The sequence below is a fragment of the Dama dama genome, chromosome 5, assembly GCF_033118175.1.
Source record: "Dama dama isolate Ldn47 chromosome 5, ASM3311817v1, whole genome shotgun sequence".
In the NCBI taxonomy this organism is placed as follows: Eukaryota; Metazoa; Chordata; class Mammalia; order Artiodactyla; family Cervidae; genus Dama; species Dama dama.
In genome coordinates, this window is record NC_083685.1 from 123,652,725 (window position 1) to 123,680,223 (window position 27,499).

At 55.2% G+C, this 27,499-nt stretch overlaps 1 protein-coding gene across 4 annotated transcripts in view; it reads right to left on the minus strand.

The window, feature by feature from the left end:
• Positions 1-27,499, minus strand: part of SEPTIN9 (septin 9) — a 177,925-nt gene that overhangs the window by 73,205 nt on the left and 77,221 nt on the right. For all 4 annotated transcript variants that reach the window (XM_061144707.1, XM_061144710.1, XM_061144709.1 and 1 more), the window contains one exon: positions 6,488-7,129. In XM_061144707.1, coding sequence (XP_061000690.1) covers positions 6,488-7,129 — 642 coding nt within the window. The remainder of the gene's footprint in view (positions 1-6,487; positions 7,130-27,499) is intronic.

Here is a 27,499-nt window from a genome sequence, read left to right on the forward strand (position 1 = left end):
CCGAGGCCGGGCTGGGTGGTCAGGGCCACAGCCTGCAAGCTGCACACTGCACAGGCCCGCCTGCAGTGTCTGCCTCCCTGCCCAGCCCGCGCCCGCAGCTGTGCCCAGCTCTATTTAAGGCATTCCGCAGCTGCTCGGCTGCATTCCCTGGATGCACCCTTGCTCCTACCCCTCACCACCGGGCTGGGCTTGGCAGACAGCTGGGAAGGCCAGCAAGGGAGGCGGGTTGCTTTCTCCTGGGCCCTGTGCTTGTAGCCCCCGTGGTTCTCTGCATGGGGGGAAACAGGTTCTTCCCTGCTCTGCAGCGAAGAGTCCCCAGCACAGGCACCCAGGTACCCCTGGAAGGCGGCAGGCTCACCTGGTCTGCCAAAAAGCCATATCCACCACCAGAGGCGTGGTGAGGTCTGATGTCCACCTTCCTCAAGGCTCTACACATGACCAGGGATATTCCAGAGGTTTTAAGTCGGAGGGAGACCCTACCAAGACTCTAGCTGCATCTGCCCCACCCCAAGGTCATGCCCACATCACAAGGGACCCCTGTCACCACACCTGGCTTGGCCGTTAGGGGCTGAGCAGGTGCGGCTGCACCTGGAGCGCTCAGACCATGACCACCCCCCATCTCCGCTACTCGGGCCAGCAGGGCCCACTCCTCTCTCATTTGACAGATCAAGAAATTGAGGCTGGGAAGTGGGGGGTAGGGGTGACGTGAAGGAGTGGCTCGGAACCAGTAGGCCCGTGGACTGGAGCCAGGACACGCCCAAGTACTCAGCAGGGCGCCAGTCTGGGGACACTCCACTCGTCACTCTGTCCGGTCACCCCGGCCTCTCTCACAGCCCCCAGTGAGCATCCAGAGACGGCAAAGAACCAGACCCACGAGTGAGCGGCCAGTGCCCGCCTTATAAGGCAGCCTCAGGGAAACTTGGCTCGTGGAGCCAGGGGGGTGGCTCCCGGGGGAGGCAGAGCCAGGAGCCCGCCAAGCAGACGTGGGGCCCAGCCCCACCCAGAGCCACCCAAGCAGGAGCAAGGGGGCAGAGCAGGGACCTGGGAGAGGAGGCAAGGCCACTCCCACCCAGAGCCCAAGAGAGGAGCAAGAATGGAGATGCCAGTCCACGGACAGGGGTCATCAATCTCAGAAACCAAGAACCCAGCACGCCAGAGTGAGTGGATCAGACGTGTAGGTTCTCAGTTGACCCATAAAGTATCTGCTTGGTCCTTGGGGAGGTCTCATGGGGTCCCTGAAAGTCCCTGCATGGGAGACCATGAAAGGACCAGAGCAGGAAGAGCTGGGAAGCAGAGAGGTGTGAGCTACACAAGAATCCACTTGAGGCCACCCCAGGCAAATGAAGACTCAGAGTGGACATAGATTTTATTAGCGCTGTACTTTAGGGAGGTCAATTTCCCTAAAGCAACTCAGCTGAAGTCCCAGGAGACCCTGCCCTGCAACCACGTCACAGTCTGGAAGGCTTCCTGGAGGGAGAGGCAGAGGGCTGAGTCTGATCAGAGGGCACAGAGCTCCCAATCTCCCTGATCCTCTGCCCGTGCAGCACCAGCTGCTCCCCCGCCCCGGAGGGCGGAGGGCGGGCAGTGATCACAGAGGGCAGTCAGAGCAGGGCCTGCAGGCTGGGGGGTTTCCAGGGGCTCCCAACCCAATCCCCCACCTCCCATGGCAGGGTGGTAGGGGATGGGAGTGCCAGATCTGCAGGACAGACGGACAGGAAGTGAAGCCAAGGTTCCTGGAGAGGCTGGACAGACCAAACCCAGAGGAGGGGAAGGATGGGAAAAACCGATGAAGCCTAAGAACAAGGACTAGGAGTAGGGGATTTCAGACCCAGGGTCCCCCAGAAGCCACGACAATAAATGCCGGGAACACCCCTCCATCAGGCCCTGACCTTCACCCGCACTTGCCCAGGACCTCAGGACTGGACGTCCAAGGCTGAGCAGGTGAAGGTCGAATCCCCCAGCCCCCAGCAGGCCTTGCTTCCTCCTCCCAGTCCACGTCTCACCCTGTGTTACTTCCAGGCTCACCCCACAGTGTCTTCTAAAGCTGTTTTAAATGGAAAGCATTCTCCCAGACTCATCTAAGCCCTCACCTCCTCCAAACCCAAGCATCCTTCCTCCATAGCATCTGTCCAACCCCCACCTGCTTCAAGTGCACCTAAGAGTTCTCAGCCTGTGAGCACAGGTCTCAGAGAGCTGCCTCCCCACCCAGCCTTAAGACACAGAGGAGCGGGTTCAGCACACACGTGAATTCACACTCAGGTACACACTCAACTGGCACATACGCCGACCCCCCAGGGCGGAGGACAGCCGCCCTGGCCCAGGAACTTCTCCACGCAGATCCTGACGCCCACCTGCACAGAGGAGCTGCGGGTCCGGGGCTCTGGGACCCCACTCAGACACTGAAATTCTTTCCCCTGAAAAGCCACACAGCCCCGGCCCCGACACTAGGCTCCCAGCACCTCTGGACTGTAGCCTCAGCCAGGAAGGCTCCTCCCCACCCCCCTTTTCCTGGTTAAATCCCAGCAGTGTCTGCCGCTAGAGGAAGACCTTCTTGGACATGCCTGAGGCCCCACCCTGCCTGCCCTGATGACCCAGGTCAATGCCACCCTGAGCGGACCCGCCCTGCCTGTCTCCCCCGCCCCCCGGAGCGGGACCACCTCCTCGGGTATCCAGGGCCAAGTCTCATCAACAGCTGGATGGTTGACGACCGTCTCCCCAGTCACATCCTGTTTGACTCAGCTGAGTGTGAATACCTCACCCCCAGGAGCGAGCTGCATCCGGCAGCAAAGGCCCTGGACCAACAGAAGAGCGGGAGGAAACGGCCTCCCGGCCACTCCCCAAACACAGGCCATGTGTCCTGACACGGCGCCTGGGGGGTGGGGTGGCTCTGCAGGGTCACGTCTGGGGAGACGCAGACTCACACAGTAGGGCTGGAAGGGACCTCTGGTCCCTGCTGCCAGACTGTCGCCCGGCGACCCGGGAGATTCAGAGTCAGGCCCTCGCCCCCGCCGACCCGCTTGGTCAAATGTGCACCTTGAGAAGAAGGCGGCTGCTCCACCAACACCCCTACCCTCACCCTATCACAAGCCCCCAGGTCCACCGACCACGGGAAAATTCTCATTTAAAAAGGAAAGTCAGGGACTTTCCTGGTGGTCCAGTAATACTCCCTGCTCCCAGTGCAGGGGCCTGGGTTCGATCCCTGGTCAAAGAACTAGATCCCACATGCTGCAACTAAGACCTGGAGCAGCCAAATAAATACACTGTGGGTTTTGTTGTTGTGGTTGTTTTTTAAAGTAAGAACTTAGAGCAGGAACTAGAGATATCTGTACACCCAAGTTCACAGCAGCTTTACTCTCAACAGCCAAGCAGCAGGACACAAGGTGTCCGTCAACAGTGGACGGATAATCAAACGACCAACGGCATTTCCCCCAGAACGAGAACAAACAATTTCACAACGCATATGGAAACACAAGACCCCGAATAGCCAAAGCAGTCCTGAGAAAGAAGAATGGAACTGGAGGAATCAATCTTCCTGACTTCAGATTATACTACAAAGCTACAGTCATCAAGACAGTCTAGTACTGGCACAAAAACAGAAATATAGATCAATGGAACAAGCCCAGAAATAAACCCCTGCACCCACGGGTACCTTATTTTTGACAAAGGAGGCAAGAATATACAATGGGGCACAGACAGCTTCTTCAATAAATGGTGCTGGGAAAACTGGACAGTTACTTGTAAAAGAATGAAATTAGAACACTTCCGAACATCCTACACAAAGATAAACTCAAAATGGATTAAAGACCTAAAGGTAAGACCAGAAACTATAAAACTCTTAGAGGAAAATACAGGCAGAACACTCGATGACATAAATCAAAGAGATCCTCTATGACTCACCTCCTAGAGTAACGGAAATAAAAACAAAAGTAAACAAGTAGGACCTGATTAAACTTAAAAGCTTTTTCACAGCAAAGGAAAATAAGCAAGGTGGAAAGACAACCCTCAGAAAGTGAGAAAATAACAGCAAATGAAACAACTGACAAAGGATTAATTTCCAAAATATACATACAAGCAGCTCATACAACTCAATCCTAGAAAAACAAACAACCCAATCAAAAAGTGGGAAAAAGACCTAAGCAGACATTTCTCCAAAGAAGACATACAGATGGCTAACAAACACATGAAAAGATGCTCAACATCGCTCATTATTAGAGAAATGCAAATCAAAACCACGAGATATCACCTCAGAATGGCCATCATCAAAAAGTCTACAAACAATAAATGCTGGAGAGGGTGTGGAGAAAAGGGAACACTCTTGCACTGTTTGTGGGAATGTAAATTGATACAACCACTATGGAAGACGGTATGGAGATTCCTTAAAAATCTAGGAATACAACCACCATATGACCCAGCAAACTCACTCCTAGACATATACCTGAGGAAATCAAAATTGAAAAAGACACTGTATCCCATTGTTCATTGCAACACTATTTAAAATAGCTAGAACATGGAAGCAACCTAGATGTCCATCAACAGGTGAATGGATAAAGAAGTTGTGGTACATATGCACAATGGAATATTACTTAGCAATAAAAAGGAACGCATTTGAGTCAGTTCTGACGAGGTAGATGAACCTAGAACCTATTATACAGAGTGAAGTGAGTCAGAAGGAGAAAGATAAATATCATATTCTAATGCACATATATGGAATCTAGAAAAATGGTATTGAAGAATTTATTTACAGGGCAGCAATGGAGAAACAGACATAGAGAATGGGCATGGGGAGAGGGGAGGAGAGGGTGAGATGTATGGAAACAGTAACATGGAAACTTACATTACCATGTGTAAAATAGACAGCCAACGGGAATTTGCTCTATGGCTCAGGAAACTCAAACAGGGGCTCTGTATCAACCAAGAGGGGTGGGATGGGAGGGAGATGGGGGGGAGGTTCAAAAGGGAGGGGATATATGTATACCTATGGCTGACTCATGTTGAGGTTCGATAGAAAACAACAAAATTCTGCAAAGCAATTATCCTTCAATAAAAAAATTTTTAAAGGAAAAATAAGAAATAGGCTTTCAAAGGAATTTTCAAAACAATAAATATGTATAGAGTACCTACAAAAAAAAAAAAAACAATGGATGGATAAGCAGTGTGGTCTATGCATACAACTGAATATTATTCAGCCTTAAAAAGGGAAGGAGATTCTGATACCTGCTGCAACATGGATGAACTCTGAAGATGTGCAAAGTGAAATAAACCAGACACAAGAGGACAAACATTTAGGATTCTACCTACATGAAGGACCCAGAGTAGTTAAAACTCATAGAGACAGAAAGTAGGAAGGTGGGCGCTAGGTGCTGGGGATTGGGGGAAGTTAATGTGTAAAGGGGCCAGAGTTTCAGCTGGGAAGATGAAAAAGTTGTGGAGATGGATGGTGGTGACAGGTGCACAATAGCGCAATGTATTTAATATGCATATAGAGCTGTACACTTAAAAACGGCTACAATGGTCAACATTATCTGTGTTTTACCACCATTAAAAGTAATTTTTAAAAGGTTAATCAAAAACCCAGAATGTTCTGCCTGTCCAACCCAAGGGACACTTACTGAATGAACATTTACTGAGCTCCGAGTCCCAGGATTACAACTGGACCCAGCTTTCACCAGGCTCACAGCTCAGCCGGCACCTTAACACAGCCTGTGGGGCCAAGACCCTCATTGTGGGGCAGGGGGCAGCAATGGTGTTTCATGGGACAGCATCACGCCCCCCGTGAGCTCCCCATGAGCACAAGTCTGGGTCTAGACCCTCCAAGGATGAGAGCCACAGCCTCAATCACCCCCCAGACAGCAGAAGAGCCCTGAACAGAGACTTGGGCAGGAATCACAGGGCTCCCTGGCCTGGGATCCCCCCTGGCAGCCCTGAAAATCCTAGCCTGCAGAGATGAGGGGCTGTCATGTTCCCTTTATGTCTGGGCACAACCCTCCCTCATTTGGGAGGAAGACCCTCCAGAGCAGGAACCACCCCCTCCCACCTCCCACAGCTTCTGCCCTGGAGGCACCTGCAGGGCACCTGTCACCCTTCTAGAACCCGAGCCTGCCTCTCCAAGGCCCAGGGACCACCAACCACCAGGACCGTGGAGCCTGTCCCAGTGTCCCCTGTCCCAGCCATCCCGCCCCAACACGAGCCTGTCCCGGTTCCTGCCCCCACATCCTGGGGTCGCAGCCACGGTTACACCATGACCCTGTTGACCAATTAAAGGGGGACCCTCACAACCCAGAGATTCTTTGCAGAGTATAACTGAAATCCAACTTGCTGCACTGTGGTCCACTGTGGGACAGAAAGAGCCCCCCAGTCCCCGCCCGAGATTTCAGTATAGACTACCCCCCAACTCAATATTCAGCTCTTTCTCCAAGATTCCAGGGCAAAGACAGCTCCCCACTCCCCAAGTCATCACAGCACAGGTGAATGGCGCCTTGCTACTCACCCTCGTGGCTCTTGGGTGGGATCTCGGCCGCGGGGGGCTGGGGCTTGGGCTCCAGCCTGCTCTGCAGCTGAGACATCGGGGCGAGTTCTGAATTCTCCAGGGTCTGGGGTGGGATGGGGGAGGCGGGCCCCTCGGCTGGCTTGGGCACCTGGATCTCGACCCTCTTGGGGGCTGCGTCAGCGGCGGGGGCAGCGGGCACCTCGGGCATCTTAGAGGCGGGGGTCTCCATCCTCCGGTGGGCTGACTCCTGGGGCTTGACTATGGTGATCTCCGTCCTCCGGGGGGCAGGCTCCGGCGTCTTGTGGCCCAGTGCCTCGGCCCGCTTGAGCCCGAACCTGGATGGCCCGGCGGTGCCGGCGTTCTCTACCTGCTTGGACGAGATGTCGATGGAGATCTCGGTGCGCCGAGACACAGGCTCAGCCTTGGGCCCGGAGAGCTCGACCCTCCGCAGGGCAGCCTTGGGGGATCGCTGGCTCAAGGAGTCGACATGGCGGGCTGCAGGCTCTGAGTTCTTCACACCCAGGTCCTGGAACTTCTGTGTGGAGCTGGCCACAGAGGACCGGAGCAGGGGCGTCTGGACCCTCCGGGGTGGGGTGGAGTTGGGCGTCTCGACCTCCTCGACCTCAAAAGATCTTTTCAAGGCTGGAAGACAAAGCGAGGAGAAGGTGATAAGCAGACGGCTGGGGAACGCCTGGAAGCATCCTGCTAGTGGTGAACGTCGGAAGGCAGCCGGTGGGGAGGCTGCAGTGAGGGCTTCGTTTCACGGCACAAGATGGGACAAGGGTGCAAGATGGAAGACTCTTGCGCCCTCTCAGGAACAAAAGGGGACAGTTCCATTCTACTAGGCGCTGAGGCACGAGCAGCCACATGTTCTGGGAGAGACAGAAAACACTGAAGCTTGGGGGACTCCTCTGTCCTGACGTGGCAGGGGGCCCGCCAGCTACATTCTCTATAAGGATGCTCCAGCTCAAGACAGCATTTTTCTTTCTTTCCTGTCATGACCGTCATTACCCTTCATCACCTCCACCCAACACAGACAGCATCAGCAAACACCACCACCACCAACAGAGGGGAGAGTGAAAGTGTTGCTCGCCTAGTCATGTCTAACTCTTTGTGACCCCATGTACCACAGCCCACCAGATTTCTTTGTCTGTGGAATTCTCCAGGCAAGGATACTAGAGTGGGTTGCCATTTCCTACTCCAGAGGATCTTCCCAACCCCCGGATTGAACACAGGTCTCCTGCATTGCACGCAAATTCTTTACCGTCTGAGCCACCAAGGAAGCCCATCAGATGAGAGATGCCCCTAATAACAAGAGCCCATAAGAATCTCAATGGGAATGACACCCTCATACCAATGTCAGCAGAACAGCCAACGCTGGGACTTTTAACAACAGGCAAGACACTGGGTTTACCATGCACAACCACATTTGCTCCCTACCCTAACCCCATGGTGTAAGTAATGCTACAATCCCCTGATATGGATGGGAAAACTGAGGCCTGGGTGCTTAAGTAATGCGCCTGGCAGCATGGAGTGAGCGGCAGAGCCAGAAGACGCATCTACCTCCCAGGCCCAGGGTCCTAACCACTTGGTTATCCACTTGGTGGAGTAATAGAGATCCCGGCGAAGCCCACTGCGAATTTCTCAGTCCTCGGCCCCGGCGGCATCTGCCTTCATCCTGTACTACTTGCCCCGGCCAGACCCAGGCCCATGCAGGATGCTGACCACCTAACTCCCACCCCCAACACACAGCCCGGCACTTCCACCTGGCCCCCCGCCATCTCCACAGGGTTCATCCGCTCCCTCCAAGGTGCTGGGGACGGTGCCCGAGAAGCTGCCAGCCCCACGGTCCCCACAGGCTCGCTGCAAATGAGAACCAGCTGCTCCTGGTTATAAAGACTGGAGCAGGAATGGGCCCACATGGCAGGAACACTCACCAGCTCCTTCTGGCCTGGGCCCTCAGCGACCCACAGGGTCTCTCCCACCACCTCCCCACCTCGCAGCCCCAGGAGCCCAGGATTACAGGGACTACCCACCCCCCCATGTCCCCCCCTAACTCTCAGGGCCATTCTGAGCAGCCCCTCCTGCCAGTCCTCCTTCCTCCAAATTCCCAAAGAACCCTCATCTCCTCTCTAGAGACAGAACCGCTTTCAGAAGACCAGGGCGTGACGGGTGGCTGAGCGGGTGGGTGGCCAGAGAAGTGTGTGCTCTGAAGTGCTGGGTGTAAGAGTAAGCCAAGGGGACCCCAGACTCTGACACCTGACCATGGCCACTACCAGTTCCCCAAACGTGGCACCCCTCCGGGGACCCTCTCTAAGCCCTGGGCACACCTCCTTCTCGGTGGACAGAGGACACAAAATCCCGGCTTGCGAAGCTCAACCCTCCCTGAGGCCCTGTAGGACGACCGGAGAGGGAACTGTGCAGATTCAGGGAGAAATCTGGATCCTTTTTTTTTTTTTAATATGTAATCTCTTGATTTTTAAATGCTGGCACAAACGAAGCCAAACAACCTCCTTAAAAACACTGTGCGGCTAAACAAAATCGCATCCATGGGCTGCAGTCAGTCAATGGGCCCAACCGTGACTTGACTTAACTTCCGGATTGATCAGTTTCACGGCCAAGGACAGCAGGGAAAGCCGGTGCAGGGACCCCAACCTGGCACAGCTCCGCCTCTCACCGGAGGCTGGCCAGCAAGATACCGCTGGGTGCAAAGCGCGCATCCAAAGAAGCCTGAAGTGCCGGAGAGAGAGGTCAAGTAGCTGCTAAACTGGCCAGAAAGTCCAGGGCCAAGTGCCCAGAACTGTGATCTCTAGTGGTTCCCAGGGCCTCCCGAGATATCTGGTCTACCTCCGCCCCAAGAACACTGTCCAAATTCTCCTCGATAGTGGCTCCTGTCTGTCTGTGAGCTCCCTGGAGGAGGGATCCACGCCCCACCCACCTCAGCACATGCATGTCCAGGAGTCCTTGGTGTTAACTCCTTGGGGCTGAGTTGGGAAGAACAGGAACTAGGCGGGGTGAGGGCTCTTTGCCAGGTTTGCCCACAGGAATGAGATGATCTGGGAGTCCCGGCGAGGTCTGTGCTCCTGTTTGAAAGAGCCCCCTCCCTGCCGAACCCATCTGAAACCCCCTCCAACTGTGACTCACAAAAATTAAGACCTTGCACCAAAGCAAAAACCTCTCAGACTCAACCATCCACAGTCCCGCTTTGGCAATGAGTTGGAACCAGACCAGTGTGTGCACAGATCACTGCTCCCCAGAACACAAAATCTCCACTAAAAGCACACGCCTAGCCCCTCCACCATCCTCTCCTTTCTCGGCTGCTCTTCCTGGCTTTGGTGTTTCTTCCTCACTCATGCCACTCCCTGGCCCCATGCTATCTGCATGCTTAGCATTTGGCTATATTACCCATCCAGACATTCACTACCCGGCACCGCCAGCCACCCTGGTTAGTCTAGTTCTCTCTGAGAAGACAGGGGCTGTTTCCACCATCAGGACAGTCACTGCTCAGCAAACCTCCAGGGCTGATGGCGTGTCCTTGATGGCTTACACCATCCCCACAAATGAGCACTCCTCCTCCCCCTCCTCCGAGGATTCCAAGTCACCCCAAAGCCAGGCTCACTCTTGCCTCCTCCCAGAGCCTGCCCAGGCCCCATGCAGTTCACAGCACTCTCTTCCGTGTCATCCTGGTCACCCCAGTCCGCTAGGACTGGGAAGAGAGTTGGGGTCCTCTCCTCCGTTACACGAGCCAGCTCTCTGTCCCTTCCTGGGCCTTGAGTGCATTCTCTTCACAACTCAGAAGCCAGACTGGATCACAGGTTTGTAACTGTGGGCCCAGGGAAGGCAGGCACCAGGACTTCAAGCCCCATCTCACCCTGAGAAGTTGCACTTTGAACAGTGCCCCCCCCCCCAAAGATTATGTCCCAGTCCCAACCCCTAGAACTGAGAATATGACCTCCTTTGAAAAGAAAAAGTCTTTGCAGATGTCACTAAGGTAAGGACTCAAGATGAGATTGTCCTGGATTTAGGATTGGCAGGTTGCATAATTCCTGGATGGATCAGTGGTAAAGAATTCGCCTGCAATGCAGGAGCTTCAGGAGATGAGAGTTCAATCCCTGGGTCAGGAAGATTCCCCTGGAGAGGGAAATGGCAACCCACTCCAGCATTTTTGCCTGGGAAATTCCATGGACAGAGGAGCCTGGTAGGCTACAGTCCATGGGGTCACAGAGAGTCGGACACAACTGAGCGACTTCAGCATGCACACACGCTAAGTCCTTCAAGTGTCTTTATCAGAGGAAGAAGAGGGAGGGCTGAGACATACAGAGGAGACGGTAATGTGATCACAGAGGCAGAGACTAAAGTGGCACAGTCAAAAGCCAACAATGCGTGAGCCACCAGAAGCTGGAAGAGGCCAGGAAGGATTCTTCCCCAAAGCTAGCCCTGCTGACACCTTGATTTCGATCTTCCGGTCTCCAGAACCATGAGAGTCAATTTCTGTGTAAGCCACACGGTTTGCTGTCATTTGTTACAGCAGTCACAGGAAGTTAACACAGGGACCATGAGATGGGTGAAACCTCTGGGCTACAAGGTTGTCAGGGGCCCTTCCTGCGGGTGCTGTCACCCCTACTCTGCACGCAGCCCCAATCCAGCCCCAACCACACTCAACAAACGTCCAACAGATGGACCGATGGAAGTGTGGCCGACCTCCAGAAAACTGCTGCATCAGGGGCCCAGGGGAGGAAGAGCAGCCTCCTTTTTCCTTTCCCAGAATCACACAAAACCCTGGCCGGTGGGAGAAGTCATCACAGAATAACATCGCTCGAGATCTGCCCCGAAATATTCGGTGATGAAACCAAAGATCATTTTTTTTTTTTTAAGGCAGGCTCTGCAAGGGACACCCCGGGAGCAGCTGTCTCTACACAGAAGATGTCGTGACGTGATGAGCACCCAGCTGGGAAAAATTAGGAGGCAGCTTGTCATGAAGCTGGCAGGACAGGGTCCTCTGGTATTCCGTCCCCCACGGGCATCCTAGAAACACTCTCCAGTCGTGCCCACCGATGCAACGCCACCTCTCCCTTCCCAGGGTCCAACTCTCCCTGCTAACACCCTCCATTTCCTCCTTGGAGAATGGGTATAACCCACCATGGCAGCAGGTATTTTTTTGACTTTACTCTTCTCCCTGCTCCCGGCGGAGAGGCAGGCAGCCCAGGGTGTCCACGTGTGGCCATGGAAGCCAACAAGAGTGTTTGGAGCTGGTCATTTTGCAGAATGGACGCCCCTAGGTGACCACATCTGATGACTGGCTCTCTGAGGGACTGATGGGCAGAAAGTGACCTTTCAATGAACCAGGCCAGTGGGGAGGGGCATGAGGCTGCTTCCTCTCTTGCCTGCCGGATGTTAATGCCCCCATTAGGCAGGTTAGTGGTGCCCAGCTGGACAGGATGAATGCACCATTGCAGGGCAACTGGCAAATATGGGGCCGGGCTGTCCTGGGAGGGTCCCCACACTGCCACTGGAAGGGGAAAGGACTGCCATCGCCCACAGGGCACGGGGGCCCACCCCTGCTCACACCATTCCCAAGTGAGCACGCCCCCTTCCTTCCTCTCGTGAATGCAAGACCTCCGCCCCCAAAACCAGGTTTGAACCTTCCTTGCTCCCAAAAGCTGTCCTTGGCCCCTACCCGCCCTCCCCCACATGCACAAGAGCCTGAAGACCTTCGACCCACTGCTGGGAATTCACCCCCCAGGAAATGATCAGATCTACGGAAAGATTTATGTATGAGACGTTTGCATCAGCATTAAAACAGCAAACGCTGGAAACACTTCGAGTTTATGGAGATTTTCTGAACCCATATGCCAGAGTCCTGCAAAGTCATCAAAATCATGGTTCTGAAGATGAGAAATGCTGAGAAGACTAAGTAAAAATAGCAGAACAACCCAAGATGCGTGCACGGGCCTGACGTCGTCTCTCTCACACATGCGCGCACGCACACACACACATGCGCCTGCATACTGGAGAAAAACAGCCATCTCTGGATGGAATTAAGGTGGCTGTTTAATTCATTACACTTTCCTGCCTTTTCCCAAGGTGCCTACGCTAATGCGGGTCACCTCATATTTTCAGGGGATAAAACCATCAACACTGTTCTTAAAAAACAAACCCTGCTAAGAAGAGGGGGAGGGTGTGGATCACCGCGCCTCAGGCTCAGCCTCTCCTGGTTCATCAAACACCTACAGTCTCGGCTGCCTGCCGCACAGGCCCAGCCGCCTGGCCAAATGCAAACCTCCCGGCATCGGCATCGTGCCGTGGGGGTCGGGGCGACAGCAGCTTGGATCTGGGCCTGTTTAAGGAGGAATGTGCTGCAGACAAGAGGCCATTGTGAGGGCGCAGCTGTGAGCAAACCTCTCCTCGCTCCGGAGAACTTCCCAGAGCACACCTCAGTCTGGGGAGGGCACGTGGGGCGAGCCCTACAGCCCTGCTCCAGGCTGGGACAAACATCATGCAAAGAACAGGTCTAAACCAATCAGCTCCCGTGGGAGGAGTATTGTGGCCACTGCCACAGCTCAGGGGGGTTCTAATCCCAGGCTCAGGCTCCAGAAGCAGCGGCCCTGGTCAGTGTGAGTCCTCCCTCTGGGCTGGAGGACCCAGCCGAGCCACTTCCACTGAGCCCTGAGGGGCCCTGCGGGGTGAGTCCAGTGCCCCTGAGAACTGTGGGTCCCCCATGCACTCTAGAAACCCAGGCAAAAAGCGTGAGGTCTACTTCTCAGCGTGTGCATGCTAAGTTATGTCCGACTCTTTGTGACCCCATGAACTGCAGCCCGCCAGGTTCCTCTGTCCACGGGATTCTCTAGGCAGCAAAGCAAGTTCTGTCCTGAGGAACAGTGGCCACGTGGGAGCCAGGGTCAGACACCCAGGGAACCCAGGGTGCCAGGTGGAGGGCACCTCCCCGCTCCCTGGCCTGAGGATGCAGAGGAAGAGCACAGAAAAACCCATCAGAGCAAGTCTGGGGCATGTGTGACCCCTGGGGTGGACTCAGTCGCCCTGGGTCCAGTCTCCCATGGAGACCAGGAGCTGGCGCTGCAGCTGGGTGGACAAGCTCCCTCCAGGGCGGCAGAGAAGATGGAAGAAGAATCAACAGGCCAACAGACCAGTCCCTGAAATAACACGCCTGCAAAGGAAAAGAACCCAAGACCACAAAAGCAAGACATGGTCCCAGCAAACGAACGAATTCACGGGGGGCAGGGGGGCTGGGTGGGGCCAGGGGGACGGTTCCAGGCAGAGGACAGGGCAGGACAATGGCCCTCCGTGCCTCGAATGAGTTGAGAGCTGGCCGGGTGTGGGGGCCTTGCAGCCCGGACGCACAGTGGACTCCTGCCTCGGGACCAAATGCAGAGGCCCGAACAGGGTGGCATGACCACCGTCACCTCTGGGCCTCCGCTTCTCCACGTGCCGTGTCAGCTGTGTCAGCGGCAGGTGGACACGGCGATGCCCAGGCAGCAATCACAGCTGTTGTTGGTATAATTACCATCTGTCTGTGCACCTCGGGGGTGGACGAGGCTGCACGAGCCTTCCTTCCCCTGAGTCCATCACACCCACGGCCGGTATCTGCCCCTGGTGCCCACCTAGCGCCCAACACCGGGAAGGCAGGAAGGGGTTAGCACTCTTCCCCAGGAAACAGCCTCGGGGCAGTAACTGACGGGTAAGCACTCCGGGGTCCCCCAGCACCCCCACTAGAGTCTCAATGGGAGGGGGTGTCCTCTGGAAGCGAAACAGTCCAAAAGGAAGTGCTTATAATAGACGCTGTGGCCCAGCAGAGCCCAGGACAGGGACATCGGTAAACAGCAACGGGTGGCCCTGGATTTCCCACCAAGAAACACATTTGTTTAACAACGACCCAGCCAAAGACAAAGTCCAAATAAAGGAAGAGACAGGCCCAGCACTGGCACCCACAGCTCTGGATCCTCCCCTGAGGCCTCTCCCCCGCCCTCCCCGAGCAGGCCTGGCCAGGCTGTGAGTTCCAACGCGGCCTAAGAACCTCGTCTGGCGCCAGCCCCCTGCCTCCCACTCCTGCTCAGGGTCCCGGGGCCCGGCATGGTGGCTGAGGACACTGTCTCCCTGGGCTTAGCCGCACAGGCGGCTGAGGGCAGCACACAGCCGCTGCTCCCTGACCAGACGCAGGCCTGCACCTCCGCACCCTGCACCGCTCCACATGGTGGCCTGCGCCCTCTGGGCTGGAGGACCCAGCCGAGCCACTTCAACTGAGCCATGAGGGGCCCTTCGGGGTGAGTCCAGTGCCCCTGAGAACTGTGGGTCCCCCATGCGCTCTAGAAACCCAGGCAAAAAGCGTGAGGTCTACTTCTCAGCGTGTGTATGCTAAGTCATGTCCGACTCTTTGTGACCCCATGAACTGCAGCCCGCCAGGTTCCTCTGTCCATGGGATTCTCTAGGCAAGAATACTGCAGGGGGTTGCCATGCCCTCCTCTAGGGGATCTTCCTGACCCAGGGATCAAACTTGTGTCTCCTATGTCTCTTGCACTGGGAGGAGGCTTTTTATCACTAGAGCCACCTGGAAAGCCCCCAGCCTCTCCACTCCTCTTAATTAAGATTTTTTTTAACGTGGACCCTTTTTAAAGTCTGTATTGAATCTGTTACAATATTGTTTCTGTCTTATGTTTTGGTATTTTGGCCTAGAGGTATGTGGGTTCTTAGCTCCCCAACCAGGGACTGAACCCACACACCCTGCACTGGAAGGCGAAGTCTTAACCACTGGACTGCCTGGAAGATCCTCCCCCAACAATTTGAGGACTGTCTTTTCCTTCGGCTGTTAGGACATGGGCACTTCGGGGTGCGTTCTTGCTCCTCACAGTCTCCCCCCGGGGAGGCCTGGCCCACCGCCCGCCCTGGAACAGCGACGTGCGAAGGAGGCCGGCTGTGCCCGCCAGCTGGGTTGCCTAGTTGGGCCAAGAGAAACGAGCAGGCCCCTCCTCCCCCCCTCCCCAGGCTGCCACTCACCACAGGGGCACCCTCCACAAAGCCCTTCCTGCCCACGACGCCTCCAGGTACCACAAAGAGTGCAAAGGTGACCCTGGCCCCCTCAACTCAGGACATGAACAAGAACCCACCCATGATGGGCAGGAAGCCCAGTGGCAGCTGTGGTCAGTAGCCAGCCCTCAGATTCCAGACCCTCTCTTAATCCCCAATTCATCACATTAATTTCTCCCTGGAAAAAGCTCTCTCCAGCATGTTGGCAAACGAGGACACAGGCAGAACCTGCCCTCCCCAGCTCAGCTACACGGTCTAATCCACCTAGAACGGGATGCCTGTACAAGGGCATCCAAATCTTAAGCTGTCTGCAGAAGACATTGGTCCCACAGTGGCCCCCAAGATGGTATGTCTGAGTCCTAACTCTGGGCACCTGTGAAAGTGATGTGGAAAAAGGGTCCCTGGGTTTCCCAGGCGGCACCAGTGGTAAAGAACCCACCTGCCAACACAGGAGATATAGGACACGAGGGTTTGATCCCTGGGAAGATCCCCTGGAGGAGGGCATGGCAGCCCACCCTAGTAATCTTGCCTGGAGAATCCCATGGACAGAGGAGCCTGGTGGGCTACAGTCCACAGGGTTGCAAAGAGTCGGACAGGACTGAAGTGACAGCATGCACGCTTAGCACGCAGATGGACTCAGGGTAGGCTCTCAAGGTGAGACCATCCTCGATGAGGGCGGGCCCAGAACCCAGACAGGTGTCCTCATAAGACACAGAAAAGGAGAAGATGACAGAGAAGCCGTGTGAAGATGGAAGGGTGCACCCACGAGCCAAGGACATTGAGGATTCTCATAGCTGGAGCCGGGAGAGGGGCCTGGATGAGACCTTCCCTCAGAGTCTCCAGAAGGAACCAGTACCGCCCACACCTGACTTCCGGCCTCTAGACCCGGGAGAGAGCACACTTCTATCACCTGAAGTGCTCCCTGATCCGGGGCGCTTGGCAGCCGCAGAAGGAAGACCCCGAACAGGTCTTTCGGCTGCCGCGGCCTCTCCACTCAGCCTCCTCAGTCTCTGATGATGCTGAAGCCACATCCCGCGGGGCCTCACCAGCTCTGGCGGGGCACATGGGTGCCCTGGAATTGGACAGACTGGTGTGAAGACCCTCTCCCCTCTCGGCCTGCATTAGCCGTCAGCTCACCCCGGCCCGTCGCAGCTGCCTATGCCTTGGCCCAGTGACCCATTCCTGGGCTGCCACCCCCACCCAGCCTCTGAGCCTCCCCATCCCCATCTTCCTGGGGCAGGGCCACCTGGGACGTCCAGCCCCCCGGGACATCCCCACCCGCACCTGTTGCTTCACTGTCCTCAGTCAGGGCACCCTGTTCATTCCCAACAGTGTTCCCATCGGGGCAACGAGTTCAACCAGCTAAGGTGGGTTCATAAACCCGTGTTCCCCTCCCGCCCCCGTTGCCAACAGAGAAGGGTCCTGGGTGACGGCACTCAGGGTCAAGGAGCCGCCTGACAGAAGAGACCCTGGTAGTTATTGTGGGACAGCCACGTAGCAACTTCTACTCAAGAAATTCCTCCCTACAGAGCAAAACCACAACAAATGTTACAAGGAAGCCACTTCTTAACTTGGGGCCTCTTCCCGCTCCGGCCATCTCCCGGTTCCCCCTGGCTCTGGCGACACCAGGGTCATTCCAGGCCGGCTCTAACAATCACCCTAAGACACTGCACTTCCTTCTTTCCGTGGTAAAATTAAAAGTTACGGGAACACGAGTGCATTGGGACCCATCTGTCCTCCCCTTAGGCCAGCTGTGAGCTCTATTCTGCAGAGCGAGGACAGACGGAATTGGGCCGAAGCTACACACGCAGAGATGCGAGCAGACAGGCAAAGAATATCCTGACCCGGATGGGGACGTGGGAGGAGGGCAGTGAACCCAGGCTTCCTGAAAGGCGAAGAAGAGGGCCTAGGTGCGGCCCTACCTGCAGGGGACCAGAGGGGACAGAGGACCTTTCTGGCCTCCGTGGGTCAAAGGTTCCCTGATAAATGGCAGCTGAGAAGGACAGGAGGCAGCCCCTGAGAGGAGACTAACTTCAAAACCTGAAGCCATGGGCTGCAGCTCCAAGGGCTCAAAGGATACAGGGCCCTTTAATGCACACACCCCTCCCCCTTAATCCACACACCGCTCTCCCGCTGCCCCAGACACCCCAGGGGGTCCTGTCCTGCAAGGAGAACTGAGGAGCTGCTTCCAGGTTGGAGCACAGCCCCTCCGCCGACCAGAGCATCCCATGGAGGGCTGTTCCCTGCATGCTCCCCCCGCCCCACCCCCGACCACAGAGCAAGAGTCATCCCGTCCACAAAAAGAGTCTACAGACAAGCCGGCCAGCTCACAGCTGTCTGTGACCATGCAGATTCTTCCCCATGACTGGGCAGGGGGCAGAGCAGGACCTGGAGACCCCCGGTCAGTCTCGGCTCCATGGCACCGGGCTGTCAGGCCGGTGGTCGGGGGGGACAGCCCCTCCTGGAGAAGCTCTGGTTCCCTTCTCTGTTCTCAGCCCAGAGGGGGTTGGTCGTTCCCCAACCAGCGGGCAGAGGAATCACCCCGCTGACTATAGCAGGAACTGGTAGAAACACTTAAAAAATGCAAAAGAAAAAAAAAAAGCCTAATACCAGGGGCTGCTGGGCCCAGGTGGAGCCTTCATTAATCACACCAGAGGGACAGATAGAGCTCTGTGAGTCTCTGGGCTGTGGCCCGGGGGCGGCAGGCGGCTGCTGCCCAGGCCCACATGAGCTCCAGTCTAATTACAGGGGACAGTGACCCGAGGAGCAGAGTTCAGGCCCCGCTCAGGGCAGCACCCAGGAGTCCAGCTGCTCCCCCAGGCCTCCTGAGGAATGGAGTGGGTCACAGCGCATGACCCCAAACTGGCCAAGCTGGGCTGGGGAAGCTTGGTGTCTCAGTGACCGCAAAACCCTATAGGCTCCAAGGCTGACTCGCGGGTTCAGGGGGACCTGGTCTCTACACTCAAGGATGGCGTGAGCTTGTTGGGGGGGGCGAGGGGGGGGTGGTTGGCAGAGAAGGAGGAGTCCAGAAAACCAGGAGGAAGTGGGTTTGTAGAGTGAGACAGGCCACAGCTGGACCCCGAGAAGATTCTGGAAGGGGCTCCCAGGAGCCACCCAGCTGTTCCAAAGATCCCCAGTGGGGCCGAGCGAGGCCACCTCCAGGACACCTCTCTGAAGGCCTTACTGGGCACTCGCCAGAGATGGCAAGCTCCTGGCTAAGGCCACACAACAGCCTGGAACCTGGAGAGGACCCGTGTGGCTCAGTGGTAACAAGTATGCGTGCGGTTCTGGGAGACCCAGATTCGATCTCTGGGTTGGGAAGATCCCCTGCAGGAGGAAATGGCAACCTACCCCAGTATTCTTGCCTGGAAAATCCATGGACAGAGGAGCCTGGTGGGCTACAGTCCATGGGGTCACACAGAGTCAGACACGACAGCAACTAACACTTCTCACTTTCACTGAAGACCTAAAGCTAGCAGGGCACAGCCTCCAGGCCGGGCTGTATCACCGGGCAAACGATCAGGAACGGGGTGACATCACCCTCTGGGGACACAGATGGGGAGGCTGAGACCCAGGGAGGCCTTCGATCAAAGTCATGCCATTAAGCCCATCTAAGCCTGGTCTCTGGATCCACATCCAGACACTCTGCTGCCCCTAAGGGCACTGCGGAAGGGCAAGATCGGTGGGTGTTCTAATTCCCAGAAGCTGTGTACATGCCCTTGTTTGGAAGGAGGGTCTTTGAAGATGTAATTAAGAGCCTCAAGATGAGATCACCCTGGATTTAGGGTGGAATCTGCCTGCCAATACAGGAGACACAAGAGATGTGGGTTCGAGCCCTGAGTCAGGAAGATCCCCTGGAGGAGGAAATGGCAACCTACTCCAGTATTCTTGCCTGGAGAATCCCATGGACAGAGGAGCCTGGCGGGCTACAGTCCATAAGGTCTCTAAGAATCGGATACGATTGAGCACGCAAAATCTGAGAGTGAGGGTCCCTCCTAAGAGCAGAGACAGACAGGAAGCAGACTGGAGGGATACTTTACCAGCCAGGGCACCAAGGTCGGCGGGACCCAACAGAATCTGGAGGAAAGGCTGAGCGGAAGGAACCAGCCCCGCCCACACCGTGAATTTGGACTTTCTGGGCTCAGAACCCTGCGTTAAGCCCCCAGCCCGCGGTCTCTACTGTGGCCATGGGATACCTACACGCTCCCTCTGACTCCCAGCCCCTTCCTGGGCTTTGCACCCCACCTCCCTGAGCTGACCACACAGCTCCTGTTCTGTTCTTCTGTGGCTCCTTCCAGGGGCCGCCCAGCCCAGGTTATCAGGCAAGCACCTGCTTATTCTTTTCTCTTTACATTTGTTCTTTGAGCCTCTGAGTGTTTTCTGGACGATACACATTTAGAGAAAACCTCCCTAAGGACCAAATGGACCTGTCTTCTGAGCAGCGCGGGCACTGTACCCTGGGCATCCTTGGAGGTGACCAGCCTTAAATGTGACCCTGTAAGGAGTCCTCCTGTCCCCGGCACTTTCTTCCCAAAACAGCCAGTGTGGAAGCCTTCAGCCATGGTTGCAGGTGGACAGATAAACTACCCCCCCACCCCTCCCTGTACAGAGCCGCACCCTCAAAACAGACAACTTCTCAAGTCTGCTTCTGGCCCGCGGGAGAGGGAAAAAATGAGAACTGTGTACAGTGAGCTCCAAGCCCTCCGCGCCACAGAGGGCTCTGGGAGACCCACCCCCGCCCCACCGCCTAGCACCACCACACCACCAGCTCCACCAGCTCAGCCCGATAACCTCTGACCTGCCTGCCGGCCATGCGAGGCCCAGGCTGCCAATCAGTACCTCCCTGATTCCCACCCTAAGAAGCCCCCAGAAAGCCAGGCCCTTCCAGCCACCAGCGGCGGGGACCATGCAGCAGGGAGAAGGAGAGGGCCCTCTCATACACACGCCAAGAAACTTCCCAGGTCCCTTACATCACCAGAGACACAACCTACCCAGCCTGAAAGGCCCTGAGTTGGGGGAGGTCTGGAGCGGCAGAGAGAAAGCACCTCCAGGAAACAGAGCTGCAGGCAGGAGTAATTCCTTTCTTAACTAAAAATGGAGAATTTCAGCCAAGTTGTCCTCAGCAGAACTGCTAGGTGTAGGAGGGTCTGGGGCGGAGGCGGGGGGGGGGGGGTGTCTGTGCAAATGACCCAGAGCTGGGGGCTGCCGGACGATGCATGGAGTTGTCACAAGTCACCTCTACACACTGCCTGAGCTAGGCAGCTGACCCCTCTGGCCTCAGCACGCTGGTCTCTTCCAGCTGGGACACCCAATGACCCCATGAGGGCCATCTTGGGGGCTGCCACCAGCTCCAAGTTTCTCTCATCACTCCTGCAACCACAGGCTCAGTGATTCCAAACACTCAGGAGAGCTGGAGGGGCCGGGTGAGGCCACCTCCCCTCCTGGGCCGAGGTTGAGGACCAAGGTTCCGGCCACAGTCCTCTGCAGCCGAACATGTAGCTGCTGGTGCTGCCTGCAGAACTGGCCCCATAGCCTGCACGTTTGGGCTTCACTCCACTCAGCACCCCAATCCACAGCTGGAAAGAGTCAGCAGGACCCAGGGGTCCTGGCTTGGCCACCATCAGCCAAAGGAATGGGCACTTTGAGTCTCTCAAACTGGGGTGGGAAGGTGCATTGGGTGAGTTTTCTTTTTGACAATGAACCTTAAAAAATAATATCTATTGCTCTTTTCCTGACTCTAAAAGCAATACAGAAAGTGTATGTGCAATGCAGAAAATCTGCAAAACACAGAGAAACAAAGGGAAAAATACCTATCAACCCACGACCAAGATAAGCACTATCAATAGTCTGGCAAACATCCTTCCAATCTTTTCACTGCGTGCATATCTGTAAAGCAGGCTCACGGAGAGACACAGCTTTGGGCCTTTCTTCCGCAGCATCAGGTAGCCTGCATCGCCATATATTCTTGCATTCGTTCTCCACATTCCTTTGCGGTTCTAAAGTTCTGGTTCCAGATCATTTTCAGCTCTAGCTGACAATCAGAATCATTTCCAGAGCTTGTTAGAAGATTACTGGTCCCCGCTTCCTAGAGGTCCTGTCAGGAGGGCTGAGTGGGCCTGGCACCCCGAGAGTGCCTGGGGAGAAAGTAAGCAAGGATCTCTGCCCTCCCATGGGCTCACAAGCCTCCTCTCCATCCCCCTCCTGGGAATCCCACAAGAAGGAAATCTAGGCATCCAACCCTCCTGGAGTCAGCTCCAGCCAGCGGCTCCACCCGCCCCACCGTCCCCCAAAGGCACCCAAGATCTCTGTCCAGCTTCAGTGGCCACCACTCAGCCCCTGAGCCGGTCACAAACCAAAGGACACACTGGGCACTGCTAAGGCAGAGGCCCATGGGATGAGGGGGCATCAGTCACAAGGCCCCCAGATCCGCCCAGGGCCCAGAGCAGCATCCCCTTAGAGAAGGTTGAGACGGACCTCCCTGGCGGTCCAGTGGTTAAGACTTTGCCTTCCAGTACAGGAGGTGTGGGTTCAATCCCTGGTCGGGGGGGCTAAGATCCCACATACCTCCCGGCCAAAAAATAACAAAACCATAAAACAGAAGCAATATTGTAACAAATTCGATAAAGACTTTAAAAATGGTCCAGATCAAAAAAAAGAGAGAGAGAGAAGTTCGAAGCCAGCCAGGGCCTGCATACCAACTCATCTGCTCCAGGAAACAGGCAGAGGAAGGCCCAGTGCTGGCGACCAGGGTCCCAGTCAGCCTCCCTTCTCCTCAACTCCCAGAATAGTCATCATGTTCCTCCCAAAAGACCGTCACCATGCTGGGGGTAGGAGCCAGGCTCATCTGTCCACGTTGGGCCCTGCTGCAGAGTGAATGTGTTCCCCCAAATTCACAGGTTGAATGCCATCCCTCAAGGTGATGGGGTCTTAGAGGGAGAGCCTTTGGGGGTGATGAGGTCTTGAGGGTGGAGCCCTTGTGATGGGATCAGCACTCTTATAAGAGACCCCAGAGCGCTCTCTCTCCCCTTTAGCCCCGTATCGGCACGGTGAGAATATGCCGTCTGTGAACCAGGAAGCCACCGCCAGACAATGAATCTGCCAGTCTTGACCTCGGACATCCAGCCTCCAGAACTGAGAGAAGTAAGCGTATGCTATGTAAGCCCCCCGGTCTGTGGTCTTCTTGTTACTAAATCGAGGGCCCAGGGCCAAGCCTCACGTGACTTGTGAGCCTCTAAGGAGTGCTTGTTGCCTTGAATCTTTAACTTAGCGTTTACCGGTGCTCATCACACACCAGGCGCAACTCTAAGGACTCATTCACCTCCCAAGACCTCCAGGAGATGAGCTATTTCCCTCTCGTCCCCATTTTACAGATGAGAAACTGAGGCACAGAGAGGCTAACGACCAGCCCAACATCCCAGCACGGGTGAGGGTGAAGTCAGGCTGAGCCAGCATGCTAAACCATCACCATCACACTGCGCTACCTCCACACCCCACCCCGCCCCCTAAAAGCCAGACTCTCGGTAACAGTACGGCACCCGCTACATGTCACCAGCATGGCACCTGTATCGTGCTGAGCCTTGGACGCACACCTGCACGGTGGGCCCTGTGATTCCAGCGTCACTAACGTGGTCACCGAGCCGGAAAGCAATGAGGCCAGGAAACGGGAACAGGCAGCCTCTGCCAGACCCCAAGCTCTGGCCGCCCACTGCTAGGCAGACTGCGACTTCCATTCAGGCCAGGCAGGGTCAGCCTGTGAGGTGGCCCAGGCGAGAACCGGGGCGCAGAGCACCGGGGTCTCCCTTCCAGTGTGGCCTCGGGCTACCCGTGACCTTCATGACTTGTCCATCTTGCTGGGTTCCGGGAGGACCAAGAGCCCTTGAATACAGTGTCCAGCCTCGGGCCTGGCATGTCATGGGTACTCAAGACAGGGATGGTTACGAAGAACAAGAACCAGCACCATCAGAGGAAGTGCCTGTGAGTGAAAGGGGAACAGCTGGAAGGGCAGGGACTTGGATCAGAGAACAAATAATTTGGGAGGGAGGCCGAAGCCCAACAGCTGGCTCCAGGGCAGCTGCTCGCAGGAGCCCAGCTCCATCACTTAAATATTAGGAGAGATGCAAATATCTGAGCGCCCCTCCCAGTCCAGCTTCAGGGGGAGACTGCAGCCAGGGCAGGGGCGAGGTTTCCTCCCTCACTCGTGTCCCCACCCCTTCCCCAGCTGCCCCCAAACTCCTCTACCAAGGCAGGAGCTGGGGTTGGGGCAGCCACCAAGAGGGAGGGGACACAGCCCCATCTGTCCTATCTCCTCTGCTCCGGGCCTGCAAAGGGGTGAATGAATGAGCGCCTTCCCTATCTCGCCCCCTCCCTATTGCTTCTTTTGTAGTTTGGCAGGAAAGAAGAGCAGCCCCTCCAGAGGTCTTTCTGATGGAATCCTGGAGGGAAAAGCTTGCCACTCCAGACCCACCACCCTCACTCCAGAAACACATCACGTGCCCCTCTTCCACCTGGACTATATGCACCACCCAAGTCTTTCCCGGCAATCTGACCAGGAGGAAAGCTGGAGCCTAGAGCCCCTCCACACCCCGACCTATGCCTGCAGGCACAGCCTGCACCACCCTCCGCCTCAGTGCCAAGGGTACTGTGCCAGATGTGGGCATAACACAGTCTTCCCAACCAACTACAAGCGGGCAGAAATCGCAACGGGAGCCAGCCAGCACCATCTGCCTGCAGACCCTGCCTGGTAAACACCTACCCAGCTTACCAAGGGACTCTGCTTGGTGTCCCTTCCTCCAGGAAGCCTTCCTGAACCTACCCCTCTCCTGGGCTCATGCCTGGAGCCCCAGAGCGGAAAACAGAGCTTGTACTTAGCTGGCGCCCATGGTTAACTGTTGAGTAAACAAACGAATGAGCTGGCTGCCTCCCCCACCCCGGCCATCCTCCCAGCCCACCAGACACAGAAAGATTCTAGCACTTACTTCATTTTTGAACTGAAGGCAAAAAAAAAAAACCCCAAACCCAGTTTCTTTACAGAGCACTCCTCCCCTGACTTGTGATGGGGGACAGGAGGCAGGGGACAGCAGAAAAGGCCGCCCCTCCAGGCCTGGGATGGAGCCAGGAAAACTTGTATGCTTTTACTATAGATGATATCGGTCTCCGGGGACTCAGGGCAGGGGCCTGGCCTGCCCCTCAGAGGGAAACTGCCCACCCACGTGGAACAGAGGGCCAGAGAGCCCTGCTGGGGGCTGGTTTTCTGCACCCAGGGAGGGGCCAGCCGGGCTCCAGGCTGAGGTCCTGCCTAGGAGAGTCTGGAGAACTGGCAGGCTGCTGGCCACCGACAGTCAGAACCAGAAATTCTTCCATCTCACCAAAGATGGGGGAAGGGAGAAGGTGAGGTGGCCGGAATCTGGGCCACTCTGCCTGGGACACCACTCCTTCTTCCCGCCACAAAAAAAAAAAAAAAAAAAGAGAGAGACCATTCCATCGGTGAACCTCCCGCAGGCAGAGAGGGGGTTGTCGGTGTTTCAGTGTCTCCCTTCCCGTTCCCACAGGGACCCTCAGCCACAGCCTCCCACATGGAGGTGCCTGGGACCCCCAGGCCTTGCCCCAGGGGAAAGCCAAAAGCCCACGGCCAGAGGAGCCATCAGCCTGCACTCCTTGAAAGGCAGAAGAGGGCTGTGGGTTTGACAACTAGAAAGCTGGACTAGAAACTCTGAGGAAGTGCCTGTGACTAGTCATAAAAGACCAGACATCGGCTGCAAAGAGCTCAGAGTTCCAACCCCTCCTTGTACAAGCGAGGGAAAAACCAGCCCCAGGAACTCCCAGCTCAGACTTGCTAAGGTCCAGGCAGCAAGACAAACTCAACTCCCTACCCCTGCCCCATCCCCCGAAAGATCCACATAAGGCCCAGGAAGACAATCATCAAACCCCTAGCCAGACAGTCCCTCAGAGGCTGCAGTAACCAGAGGACGTGTGGGGGGCTGGGGGGGTGTCGGGGTTGGGGATCAGTCACCTCTCCTACCTCCCCTCTCCCATCCCACCTGAAACCCACTGGAGGGGTTTGAAGGCAGGGCTCCTGGTCTTGGGCACAGAGACACAGCAAGCTCTAAGCCATGTGTGGGGAGGGCACACTAATGTGTTCAAGGCCAGGTCCCTCGATTTTCTGAATTTTGCAATTCTTGGGCTTCTCAGATGGCCCGGAGACTCTGGGAGCAGAAAAGGCTGGAGACTGCGGGGCTCAGCATTCCAGGAGGGACTGTCAGACTCAGGAATCTGAGAGAGAGAAACTACCCCCCCCACACCCCACACCCCCACCCCCGCCCCTGCAACACAAAAAAGAAAGAGGCAGGTGGCCCAGAATGGGAGAAAATAATTGCAAATGAAGCAACTGACAAAGAATTGATCTCCAAAACATACAAGCAACTCAGCAGCTCAATATCAGAAAAATAAACAACCCAATCAATAAAATGGGCAGAAGACCTAAACAGACATTTCTCCAAAGAAGACATACAGATGTCTAATAAACATGTGAAAAAAAAATGCTCAATGTCATTTATTGTTAGAGAAATGCACATCAAAATTATTAACACAATGATTTATTACCTTATACTAGTCAGAATGGACATTATAAAAAAAAAAACCTACAAACAATAAATTCTGGAGAGGATGTGGAGAAAAGGGAACCCTGTTGCACTGTAGATGGGAACATAAATGGATATGGCCACTATGGAGAACAGTAAGGAGATTTCTTTAAAAACTAGGACTAGAACTACCATATGACCCAGCAATCCCACTACTGGGTATATACCCTTAGAAAACCATAATGCTGTCAGGCGAGTGTATGCTCCTCGGTTCTCTGTCTCGTCACAACAAAAATTTGGAGTGACGGACATTAAAGCCACCTCGGCGGGTCACAGCTCTCGGGTCTTGGACAGACTGTGTTATAGCTCTCAGGTCTTGAACGGACCATGTTATAGCTCTTAAATAAATCAGTGTTACAGCTCTATTTTATTTAGATAATAACAGGAAAATCCATCTTCGAGGCATGAGGGCACGTCGATCCAAAGACGTGAAGAGAAGATCACCCCATCGCGCGGGAGAGAGAGAGAAGAGAGCTTTGGCTCTTCTTTTTATATGTTTCTCTGTCCCTGGGCCTGTCTTATGTAAATCGGGCCAGCCAGGAGTGTTGTTTGTTTTACCTGAGGTTCTCACTCCGGTCCCTGGACCTTCCTTTGTTCTATTTTCGCAGGCTTTTCCCTTCCTGGTCTTTTGGCCACCGCCATTCTGGACTCCTTTCCCTATTCTAACTACCTAACAATACTAAACGACACATGCATCCCGATGTTTATTGTAGCACTATTTACAATAGCCAGGACATAGAAGCAACCTAGATGTCCATCGACAGATGAATGGATAAAGAAGTTGTATATGTATTTCAGATATACAATGGAATATTACACAGCCATAAAAAGGAATGAATTTGAGTCAGTTCTAGTGAGGTAGATGAAACTAGAGCCTGTTACACAGAGTGAAATAAGTCGGGAAGAGAAAAACAAACATTGTCTATTAACATATAGATAATGGGATATAGAAAAACAGTACTGATGAACCTACTAGGATGGCAATAAGAGAGATGCAAACATAGAGAACAGATTTGTGGACACACAGAGGGAAGGCGAGGGTGGGACGAATTGAGAGAACAGCACTGGAACATGTACATCACCACATGCAAAGTGGATAGCTGATGGGAACCTGCTGTACCACACAGGGAGCTCAGCCTGGTGCTGTGACAACCTGGGGGGTGGGATGGGGAGGTTCAAGAGGGAGGGGACCTGTGCATACCTATGGCTGATTCACGCTGATGCATGGCAGAAGCCAGCACAACACTGCAGAGCAATTACCCTCCAATTAATAACTTTTTTAAAAAAGAGAGAGGCAAAATAAATAAATAAATAAATAAATAAATAAAAAGAGAGA